We start from the raw sequence: 12,656 nt of genomic DNA on the forward strand, positions 1-12,656 counted from the left end.
ACAAAACTGGGGAAAAAACAATCCCAATAACCAGTGAAGGCCAGTTGACTCGCCCCACCCCCACAAATAAGTCAAGTAGGTTCTCATAGGGTCTCACGTCAGCCCCACCACCTATTTTCCACTTGTTATACTCCTTTTTCCCAGTGCTGGCTCACTCTTTTCCTTATCCAGTCATATTTCAGCATCTCTCCTTATTTGTTTTTCAACTGCATTCCTGGCCTTTTTTTTTTTTTTAACCTCTGACATGCTGGGTGTTTAGGTTCGTGTCCTTTTATTAATGTGTCCTAGGTTTGCTCTGGCTAGGAGGGCACAATGGGGTGCCATCAGCCCCACAAGCACCGTTACAAAGGCCAGAGAACACCCTGGTCGCACACATGTAGATTAATGGTAAATTATTATATAGAGAGCTGTGCTTGGCCAAGTTCAAGTTTAATAGTCTCGTGGAAAGTAATAGAGGCATAATACATATAACACATGTTCCCACTTTTTTTTTTTTTTTTTTGAAAACCAGTTTTATTATGTAAAAAACTGAAATATAATAGCGCAATGAAAGCACAAAAAGTGTGAACATTTGAAAGGTTACAGCACATGATTAATGAAGAAACCAAAAGTTCCATTAACGTTTTTCAAGACTAAGCAGCTTTTGAAAGACTTGCACATAACCAGATTGATATATGGAGAAAAAAAAAGCACCCAAATAAAAATTAACTATATATATATAATATAGTATGTGCGTGTCTGTCTATCAGTCAAGCACTTGTAGATACTCAGGCCATAAGTAAATGCTATTGACATTGTGAATACAGATATATATATACATATATCTGACAGAGAGAGCATGCAAGAGACACACATGTAATAGAGTAGCATGTAGTATGGCAAATGAATGGCGTTGCATGTACTGTGGTTAATTATGGTTTACAAAAGTTAGAGGTTAAGTGATTTAAGAATATCTCCAGGATCCAGAGAAGGGATTTCTTTCCCCACTAATTTAGGTTAGTGTCATGTAGGTTTATACTTCATGATTGTTTTAAAGTTGGGGTAAGGGCTTGGAATTCTTTAATCTACATGGGGTATGAGAATTGTAGGAGTTACACATGTAGGCAGCAGCTGCTATATACGCTGTCTGTGTCACTCCAAAACAATAAACGTACAAAAAAACAAACAAAACAGGATTGAATTGATTGAATTAAAGGGGTAGGTGCCTGGAACTGCACCTCCTACTAATCTTGGGAAGGCTATCACACCATGCATTTTGGTTTTTAATGCACAGTGTGCCATCACACAGCGTGCGTTACTGGTTAAGGAATAACACAGTACAAGTAACATGCCATCTCTGCCAACCACTCTGCTAAAAGGTTATTCTTTATCGGTTTCCAATCTTTGACTTCCATGTTTTAGCTTTTTCAAATCCATTTGTTGCTTTGTTGTAATCTTGAATGGTTTTTGTAATCTCCTCTTTCGTGTTCATTACAAATGGACCTTGGAAATAAAACAAAAAGAGCATGATTTGCACAGTGTATACATATAGCGTACAAAAAAAAAGACATTAAAAAAAACCTTGATTTTTGTTTATTGTTTTTTGCATATTTATTTATGCATTACCACCCTAATAAAATTACATTGTTTTTATTTTTCAAACTACCCAACAGCAGTATCAATACACTAACTAAAGGCACCTAAGGCCACTTCATCTCAATTAAATGGTCTGGGTGCAGCGGTCTTTTAGTTTTAACCCTTTCATAAGGGTTATTCACTTAAGTGAGAATTCAAGGTGAATTTCAACTTCAAGGCTGAATTAATTGGAAAATTTTGGGGGGGTAAATGACTGTAAAAATTTTCTTAGTTATGATTTCACTTCTATTTTCATATCACATATTGCACATGTGAATCACGAGACCTGAATCTCAGTGCAGAACGCAGACATACAAGTTTCTGGCTGCCTGAGGTTGATAGGAGTTACACTTCCATACATAAGCTGTGGTTGTCGTCAACAGTTCACTCTTAATTAATATATTTAGAGAGACTAGGGCAGCAAAATACACACACTGGAGAACGGCTAAAGTGGTTTGTTCTAAAAAGTAGTCTAAACCCCCCCCCCCCCCCCAAAAAAAAAACGTTGGAAAGTCACAATGATTTCTCTCTTTTACATTCTAGTACCACTTTTTTGATCAGAACACTTTTATAAATCTCCCTCTTTGTCTATCGCTAAGCAGTACGTCACTGAACAAAAGGCATTCCCCATAAGGTTAGTCAGAACTGAAATGCTGGCACGTTTTTTTCTGCACGAGAGATAAAACAACCCCTCACTGTGCCTAGAGGGGTATCAGGTACAGCTGATGAGGCCCAAAGAAGACCCAAACGATGGTCAGGAGTTGCTGTCCATCTTGTGCAGACAGAACTTGCTGGCATATTGGTTCTGAACTGCCCTTACGGGTGGGATCAGTCCAATGTGCAATGGTATAGGTTCACTCTGTAATGGCACAATCGAGCTAAAATTTTTGAGTCCTTTGTTGGGATTTACTGAAGGGCAAGCTGCTAATATTCTCAAAACTTATTTCAGAGTTCTCATATTCCCCGTTTTTGTTATTATTATTGGTATTTATATAGCGCCAGCTTATTGCACAGCGCTTTGTTGAAAAACAGATCAATAAGTGTACACTCTTGATGATCGAGGTTCCTTTAATTCCACAACAGTGGTGAAAGCCGACTTCTATATTAAACTGGTATATGGGATCTAGTAAGAATCCACTTTATTAAAGGGGAACTGTAGGCACATTTCATCTAAATGGATTTGTTATAAAGTGCCTGTGTCGCTGTCCTATTCAGCGTTAAATGATTGGAGGTACGGCTAAGATCCCACTTTCTTCCAGCCATACGAGTTCATAACAATAATGGGCATTGTGATAGGCTATAGGCAGTAAGCGGATATTCTCCATTGCTTCCTCATTAACCCAATCAGCACAAGGAATTGTGAAAGCCGAGGGTTTTCGTTTAGCATTAAAACATTAAAATGGGTTTAACTCTGAATGGGAGGTTGGTGCTAGAAGACTTCAAACACTATTTTAAAGATGTGGAAAAGTTAGTTTCTACAGTGTCCCTTTCACATTGGCCTGATTTCCACGCATAATCTTAAATAGCAGCCACTAAGCATCATTACTAATAAAACTCATTACTACCAAAAACACCTACACTGATACTGACCACCACCTAGCCTTAACCTTTTCGCAACTTTGACCTACATCAAGAAAAATACATTATATTGTCTTTATTAATGATCTACTTTCTCCAAAAATCACAAAAAAAAGATTGAAAAAGAAACAAAATATTGAGGAAAAAGATGCAACGTTTCTTACCATGCTGGACAACAGGCTCGTTAATTGGTTTACCAGCAATTAAGACGAAATGACTTAATTCACAATCCTACAGCAGAGGAAATAAACCAACGTAAGGAACGATTACTGCAAATAAACCTAAAAGCAATATCCTCCTTCCCTCCCCCAACAATACACTATACTCTGAAGAGGTTGTACAGAGCTTAAAGGAACGCTGACAATTTCTGTGATATCTTAATACAATTATATTAAGCCATCCCATTATTCTTTTTACTTTCTAAATATTGTAAATTTCGAAGAAGTAAACTGTGTGCTCTTTCAGGCTGCAGCATTTTCTGTCAGATGACATTGAAAAGCAATGGATGGTTGCAAAATAATCAGCACTAGATTAAATAAAAGACAATCTGACAGAAGTTAAAACTATTATGGATTTTGAAGGCGACAAGTAAAAAAAAAAAAAAAAAAAAAACAAACAAAGCCCATGAGTGTAAAACCCTTTCAATTTGTTGTGTTTTTTAAAAACGTTTTTTTTTAAAACGTAATTGCGATTCCATGTCAAATGCTGAACTATAATGCAACTGCCTATGTGTTACATTACTTTGTTGTAACTTGTTTTATAGATAGCACATAGCAGTTTAAGACCGTCCATTTCAAGGGCCATGGGGTCAGATACAAAGCTTTCTCTTGGGAACGGCAGATGTGACAGAGCTATTATGTAAAGATGTAATGAAAAGTGTAACTTGCGATATTACCTTGTTTTCGAAGTGGGCCTCATCACCATCATCCAGCACTGCTGTATGGTGAGCCTCAATTTTTTGCTGGGCGTCCGGTGGTCCTGTTAATAAAATGAGAATTTTACATTAGAAATGTTATTACATGTGGACAACGATCCGTTGTATGAGGTTTGTTATTTCAGCACCCCTATTATTAGAGGTATGCTCACTAAACACCGAACTGCTGGCCTCCAAACTATCCTGATTTTAAAGGGACAACCCGTATTTTAGGGTGTTGTCCCACAATCGCGCTTTGTACCCTGGTGTCCTGCATTCAGGAACACCAAAGAACTGTCCCCAAGGAGCAGACATGGTCGTCCCAGAAATGCCCAACAGGGGATTTGAACCTGGGCACTTTGCGGTCCTGGGCCTGCTTTAATTCCTTTAATTCACAGCCACTCCTATTCCTCTGAGTATTTCTAACCCTGGTCTACCTGGCTATGTCTCCAGCACTAGGGGGCTGGACTTTTCCTGTGACTGCTCCGTTCTATCTCAGTCCACCTGAAGCAGATGCCAAATCAGCGAGGTATAAAACACATTGACAGGGCAATGTCAGTTCATTGACTCTGGTCCCTGTATTTGTGTTCTTGATCCTGTGTTCTCCAGACAGCTCCTGACCTTGGTTTATCTTGACACCAAGCTTGAAACGACTATTCATTTTGCAGGCGAACCCTCTGAATGTCCCCACCCATTATAGCAGCATACTTAAATCAATACATCCCAAAGCCATTTTGCACTTTTTTTTTGTTGTTGTATCATCCATTTTATAAAAACTCCTTCCTTCTTCTCCCCTCCCGTCTTCTTCTCCACTAAGTTTAGCTGTCCACTATATTGCCATCTATGCACTCATCTGGGACTTTATTTTATACTGTGTATAATCTGTAGCTTGGATATATTGAACCAGTCTACAGACAAGGCAATCTCCTATTATCGCAGGTATTTTGTCCTGGACTCATATACATGCCAATGCTATGTATTGTATGATTTTTCCTTTAAAGTACTGTATTAAGTGACTCAGGCTTTTATATTTCATGCATACGAATACAAAGCAGTATATTTTTTTGATTTATGGATTTATTCCTTATTTTACCTATTCCCATGTTGATTGTCAATTTATCAAACTTAATAAAAATCCTTAGTAAAGTCATGATCCTTCACAAAAAAAAGTACAGAAAACTTACCGACATACACAAAACCAGCCAATGTATAAATAAATGCAGTCCATCCTGCAATAAATAAATATTAAAATATTATTTAAATAAAGTTAGAAAATGCTGTATGCACTCACATTATTTATTATATACACACACGGCTGCCATGAGAAATTTTGTCAACTGTTGCACAACTTAAGGCCTGGGCTCTAGGTACCCGCCCTCAAGTTTGCCCCACGGGGAGTGGAGTGTATGTGTGTATGGGATGTAGTGTGTTATGGAATGCAGTGTATATGAGGAAGGTGTGTGTTTTAACCTCATCTCACAAGCCTCGGCACCATGTTGTACTTTATACAAGGTATCTTGGCATTTTAAAAACTAGACCGTAAATTGATGGCTGACATGTTTACGTTATGTTAGATCTCAGATTCATATTCAAGGCGTCCGTTTAATAAATATTTGAGTGAATATGACAAAATACTTAAATTCATAAAAAGGAAGCACAGCCTGCTACAGCATGTAGGAGCTATCTGTGTATGATTAATGGTTAATAAGCAGGAGATAAGATTGAAAATTAAAACATTCTTTTCATGGAGGCTGTTCAAGTCACAGTCAGGGGAGGTGTGGCTAGAGCTGCATAAACAGAAATAAAGTGATTTAATTCCTAAATGGTAGAAAATTGAACAGTGAAAGTGCAGGGACATGATCTATACCAGCATTTTACAACTGATGTTCCACGTAACCCTAGGGTTCTACAAGAAAAAAAATTGAGGTTCTGTCAGGTGGTCCAAGCATTTAGGGCCACCCGATGGGTATCGCTAAACAAGGGTCCTGTCAGGCACTGCGGGCGTCTAAGACCGCGACTGGATCCCTGTAGTATGGGATGCTTCCTCCCAGACACAGCCCGTTGGCAGGAAGAGAGAGAGGGGGAAAGAGGGGGAATGAGGGGGAAAGAGGGGGGGAGAGGTGGGAAGAAGGGGGGGAGAAGGGAGGAGAGGAGGGGAAAGAGGGGGGAGAGGTTAAATTAACCATAGGGGAAGGGATTGTGATGTCCACTATATTGGGTCACAACTAAGGTGTGTAATCTATCTATGGAATGGAAAAATATTAAATTTGTAGATCTTATTTCTGTGGCAAGTAGCTAAGAGAAGATAGAACCAAATGTTTCCATTTGGATTGATGTTGGTCTGGGGCACAAGGGGGTGGTCACTTATTGTCTCTATATATATGCCTTAACTCCACCTCTTGGTGGTGGGAGCGTTAAAATAGGAATATTTATATTATTATGCTTAAGTGTGGGTGATCTTAAGGGGGATTTTATAATTATTTCCAGTCGAGTGCAGACAAATAGTGAACGTTAACCCTTTCTCCACCACAACCACGTCACGCACCCTCTTGAAGGAGGGTGCGTTAGTGACAATGAGCACGTCCACTGCTTCAGTATGACAGCTCCACCACTTACAAATAAGAGAGCAAATGTAAGTATGTTCTATACTTACCTCATGTACTAGTTTCACCTATGGAACTGCTACAATGGCATTTCCTGGAAAATCTAACGGTTTCAACAACAAAACTAGCTCTGCTATATTATTTCACAACTGAGGGCTTTTGTTTTATTTGATATAATGTGATAGAATGTGCGAGCAGTCCAAACCATAAACAAGATGCCTAGATTTTCTCTCTGCAAAAACACAGCAATCATACTCTAATCATAGTCTGCTATGAATTGTTCTGCAATTTTAATTTGTGAATAAAAAAAATAAAAAAGTTGCAACAGAATAAACATGTGAAAATTGTGCAACATCGTATTCTTCACGTATATAAAGGATTCTGTAATTGTCAAGGATAGATGTCATTCTGAGGGCAGATAGTTTAATCCGCATTCCATGGCATGTTTGCGTTCTTGGGAAGTAGTGGCAGGAACAGGAAATAATGGGAAGATTTTCCAAAGCAAAACACGTGATTTTAAGCGCAAAGTGCTAAATGTTCAGATACATCCTATGTTCATTGAGAGTCTCTTTTTTGACATCTCCTCTCCTCGTCCAAGGCTTTGTTCTTGGTCCCCCTCGGTTTTCTAAATACTGCAAGCTTGCGGTCTTGGTGTTATCTTGGTGTTATCTTTAATCCTGGCCTCACCTTTGCATCTCACATCCAGTCTGTTGCTAAAACCTGTCGATTCCACCTTAAAAACATTTCCCACATCCACGCTTTCTTACACAAGATGCTGCTAAGGAGCTTGTTCATGCTTTGGTAATTTCTTGCATTGCCATACTGCCCCTCTACAATCTGTAATGAATGCTACCGCCAGGCTGATCTTTCTCTCCAGTCCCTCCTCTCACATATGGCCCCTCTGTTGATCCTTACAATGGCTTCCTGTATCATATAGTTGTCAATGCAAAACACTAACACTTATAAAACTCCTTGTTACATTTATTCACCGATTCGTGGGTATGCCCCTTCTCGGTCTCTCCGCTCTGCCGGTGACCACATCCTGTCCGCTGCTTGCACTCTTACTGCTAACTCACGCTCGCATGATTTCTCATGGGCAGCTCTTTTGCTTTGGAACAGTCTGCCTATCCTCATCAGCTCTTTTCCAGTCCTCAGTCGTTTAAGAAGTCCCTCAAAACCTATCTTTTCAGAAGTGCTTCTTATGGCCTCCCAGAGTAACTTCTATTTCACAAATCTGTCTCTTGCTTTCTCCTAAAGGACCACACTCCACTCTCACCTCGAGTTCTGCTACTTTTCCACCTTGTTGCTCTTCCTTTATACTCCACTCCTCTAGACTGTAAACTCGTCTGAACAGGCTCCTCATCTACCTATTGTTTATGTATTATTTTGTAATTGTCTCATTTATTGTTAAATTCCACCTTTCACAATACTGTAAAGCTTTGCAGGAAAAGTTAATAATAATAATAATAATAATAATAATATTGGTTTCCACTGTGATTGCCTTTTATTTAGCACTTTGTCCCATAATAATACTTGAGTTGATACATTTTCCCTGATATCTGTGAAACAATATTGTTCATGTGTTAAATGAACACTCCAAGCACCAAAGTAACTTCAGCTTAATGAAACATGCATGGTGTATATACTATGCATCTGCAGTCTCACTGCTATCTTCCCTGCCATTTAGGATTTAAATCACTTTGCTTAAGCCGCTCTACATTTTTTTAGCTTCCCTGATTGCACAGTGTTTAATCTAGAATGTACTATCTTCAGTTCTACCAATTACCTGCTAGAACATACAGTAACCTCCTGTATGTGTCTAAAGGGAAACGGTCACAGCTTAGCAGATCCTCTGCTCTCCCACTGCGATGTAATTAACCCCTTAAGGACACATGACGTGTGGGACACGTCATGATTCCATTTTATTCCAGAAGTTTGGTCCTTAAGGGGTTAAAGAGATGGGTGTCACACTTCTGTAACAACATGACACTGAAACGCTGGCTTCATTGGCCATCATCCCGGCTTCTGAACGGAGTGACGTCATGTCATTCCGTTCCTAAACTCACGAGCTAGCGCTATCAGCACCGGCTACGGAGTTACCATAGTAACCACAGTGCATGCTCTGCTTGGCTCGCAATTGCTTGTTATTCAGTGTCTGAAAACTGCTAGCACAATGTATAGATAAAATGTTATGCTCCTTTAAAAGAGCTAAATCAAATTTTTATCATGACAGGTCCCATTTGAATTAACAAAGCAGGAGATACAAACTTCTAAAGTAAACACACTATGCTACAAAAAGAAAGCCTTTTTCAAGGAAGCAATGCAAGTCACAAGTTGGGGACATATGGCTAGGGCTGCATAAACAAATTGATTTAACTACTAAAACCAGCTAAACGTTGTTTTGATGCTTACAGTGTCTCTTTAAACACTACTTTTTTTAAGGACAGCATGTAACATAAAATAACAGAATTAATTTAAATATCAGGCTTTAATTAACCAATATCCGTTTGCGGTGTCTTTGATCTTATATACCGATTATACACAGCGATGCCTGAAAATAACTCTGTATTCAACAAGATGGCAACAGCACTGTGTGAGACTGCATGCAGTCTTTTGGAATAAGTAGAAGCAAACACATCTGTCCGAGACCGGTTATATCTGTAATTCCTTATCACCCAGGGGACCAACACAGTAGTACGAGTTCATAAAGTGTGCCAGTAAGTATATTTGCATACCAAACAACCCTCTATATAAACATCTGCCTGCACATTCTACAGATGTAATTAGGAGGACTATGCAATGGATCCCATCACATTCGGAATGCCATAGTCACTTTAAATTGTATGAAGGATGCATGTTCACATTAGGAATCAATTATGAAATTAGTTCTCCGTTTAAGCAGGATGGAAATTGCTGGCTTTTATGGGATATAGTACAGCCACAGTTCACTAGTAATTAATGATCTTTGTTTGTGGGGGGTTGTGTTCCAACCTCTGCAATGTATCTGCACATATTGTACTTCATGTAAATTGTATAAAATGTTGACGTTAAAACAAGATCCGTCTGGCAGGCAGAATGCAGCAAAGGTTTCAGCTGCATATCTTCAGCCAAAATGAGAAATCCCTAGCCAGACAAACATGCATTCAGAAAGTCAACAAGCTAATTTACGGTTCTGTGGATAAGGTCCGTCATAAAGACATTAACCAAGCTTCAAGTAAATATGAGAGCATCTGTGTCATAGAGCAGGTGGAACCCAAGCACGTCGATACAGCTGTTTGGCATGTCAAAGTGTTCCCTCCTGGCTGACAAAGAATTCTTCAGCACAGAGAGAAAAACAGATCAACAAGGCTTGGAAATAGAGTACGATTGGATTTACATTTTTCAAATGTTTAACAAGTTCACTTACAAAGATAGTATCACAAGTTGACAATCCTCCAAATAGACACAAATCAAGACAGAAAGTAAAGAAGGTAAAAGTTTTATGTTAGAGTATCCACCCAAATCTTTTAATAAGTCAACTAAAATATACTGTGATACTTTAGTGATTTTGGATTCTGGTCAGTTCAATTTAAAGCCTGGAAAGGTCCCCAAGTTATACTTCGAGAACTTAAAAAGAAACCAAGGAGAAACTGGAAAATATATTGGTCACATGTCAAGACCTGGTTACTTAACAGTGCTCCCAATGGCTGCACATGCTAATCAATGCCTGTTTCAGGTGTGTCAGCATGCATAAAGATATGCACTCACTATACTGAATGGCTTGCAGCAAGAGCAATCACACATGCAAACACACACAAATTCCTGATGTTGGACCTTTCGCTGAGCCAGATCACCCTTTAAGAATCTGTTGTTCCTATAATCACAAGGCCGGCCTGCTAGAAGCCTTCAATTTGGAAGGCTTATGATCTATACCTGATGGTCGAGCAAGCTACTCTCCCAGTAACAATCAGTTTTGATTCTTCAGACAAACTTCCTCCCTTTAAGAGGTTCCTGTAACGGATCACCTCGCACCCCGACTGCGTACCTCCGTTGAAGGATGCTCCTAGCGTTGCCTGAGGACTCCAAGCACTCTGGCAGACACCACAATCACCGAACCGAAGAAGCATATAAATCCTCGCAAGCATATGAATGCTGTAGACAGTTGAATAGGAAACCATACGAATAGGTTTACACACAGACAGTTGAATAGGAAACCATACGAATAGGTTTACACACAGTCAAACTGGAACAGCATACAATAAATCCTCCCCCAAGAATGAGACGACACTTCACTTTGAGGGTTAAAACAGGAACTCAGGTTTAATTACACACACTCTTCTTTTATGCAATTCTCCCCTGCAAGGGAGACGCCCACATCCAATTATAGATTACCCAATCACACAATGGTTACATCCCACAGATTCCCTCCCCTTAGCCTGAGAGGTAACCCAATTATCCGTACAGTTAAATCATACATTTAACCCAACTTTCATAACTTTAAAACCATACATCCAATATTAATAACAGTTACATATTATTAATCAGCACATTCCAAATACAAACTTACCCCAAAATCATATGAATCCGTTCAGCCATTCAGGAGATAGGTATAAGTCACTTTTGACCGACCGCAGGCACATTTTCATGCCCAAAACAGTTCCACAGATTCAGGCTGTGCGGTCGGTCTATTTATGACCTGAAAATAACAAAGTCCCATCCGAAGGCGGCGTTCGAATCGTCGAACGCACTTAGATTTCTGTCGAAGTGGAACTGGGGTTGTTTCCATGGTGTTATATTGTCTACCAGAGGTCTATTTTACACCCAGAAATGACAAAGTCCCGTTTGAACGTGTGTTCAAATCTTCGAACGGGACTTAGTCTCCAGCCGCAGTGTCGAAGGGTAGGGGAAGGTACAGCTCACCGCGTTCGACTGGATTAAAATGGCGGCTGCCGCGTGTTCGACTGTAATGGCGGCCACTTCGACGACTTCGGCACTTCGACTGCATCCGAAGTGCCAGTTTAAAAGTTGTAATACTGCTCCACAGTATTTAAAGGGCCAGGAACAGCATATAAACATCCATTGTGCCCAAATACCCTTCTTACAGGGTTAATACACCCCAGGGCCATAGTCGCAGGGCAGGAGGCTAGCAACCAGGCTTCTCCAGTTCACAGTGGCGAGGTTGGTTCTGCCACAGTTCCCTTCAGTTTTTCTTCTCTTGTCCTCCACCCCAACTCCTAGGAACTATGTCTGCATTCTACCTTCACTGGCAGTAGAGCAATAGTGTTCCTACCTTCCTCAAGAACAACTGATGAGTACTGCCCAGTAGATTAAACTCACACTGGAAGGCAAGTTTAGTCTATTGGGCAGTACTCAGAATGAAAAACGTACAGTGAAGAAATATATCTGCACACTGTTAAAACACTTTATAAACAGCAAGATTGTATTTTGATCAGTGCCTTACCTTTAGTCACTGGTTGAGAAAACTTGGTTCCTTTTTCCAACTTGAAGTCAAGATACAGGGTTGGAGTTCGAGTGTAAACTTTAGACTGCAATTTAATCAGACAATACACATCAAACGCTATAATGTGAATATAGAGAGTATAAACTCATAAGAGTGTAAGCTAACAAAAAAATCTGAATGGCATGAATGAATGTCTACTTTTAATAGAACAGAGTCAGATCTACGACCATGCATCCTAATGCTACAGGTTATCTTCAGACATAAAATTATTTTAACCAAGTGCTGCCACAAAAAATTAAATTGTGGAACTTGCAGCTTGGAGAATCAGAGATAGTGATGCACTTAAATAAAAATGTACCACTTCTTAATGTGCAATTTGCAAGGGTACATTATGTCAGACTATCGTGGTTATATAGGAATTCACGTCAATAAAGCTCATACAAAAATGATGTGATCATGCTTTAAAATGTAATATGAAATTCTTATCTGGCCACGTAAGGTATACACG

At 39.5% G+C, this 12,656-nt stretch overlaps 2 protein-coding genes across 4 annotated transcripts in view; both read right to left on the reverse strand.

Annotated features, from left to right (window-relative positions):
• The window catches only part of VEGFD (vascular endothelial growth factor D), an 88,551-nt gene extending 86,495 nt beyond the window's left edge, over positions 1-2,056 (reverse strand). The window contains exon 1 of the mRNA XM_063449160.1: positions 1,885-2,056. The gene's annotated coding sequence lies outside the window, so the exon portion shown is untranslated. The remainder of the gene's footprint in view (positions 1-1,884) is intronic.
• PIR (pirin) overlaps positions 252-12,656 on the reverse strand; it is a 30,980-nt gene continuing 18,575 nt past the window's right edge. For all 3 annotated transcript variants that reach the window (XM_063449178.1, XM_063449172.1, XM_063449186.1), the window contains exons 6-10: positions 12,149-12,233; positions 5,290-5,334; positions 4,088-4,170; positions 3,357-3,423; positions 252-1,482 (exon numbers count right to left, since the gene is read on the reverse strand). In XM_063449178.1, the coding sequence (XP_063305248.1) occupies positions 1,367-1,482; positions 3,357-3,423; positions 4,088-4,170; positions 5,290-5,334; positions 12,149-12,233 (396 nt within the window). In that variant the 3' untranslated portion in view covers positions 252-1,366. The remainder of the gene's footprint in view (positions 1,483-3,356; positions 3,424-4,087; positions 4,171-5,289; positions 5,335-12,148; positions 12,234-12,656) is intronic.

Source organism: Pelobates fuscus, chromosome 1, assembly GCF_036172605.1.
Source record: "Pelobates fuscus isolate aPelFus1 chromosome 1, aPelFus1.pri, whole genome shotgun sequence".
NCBI lineage: Eukaryota > Metazoa > Chordata > Amphibia > Anura > Pelobatidae > Pelobates > Pelobates fuscus.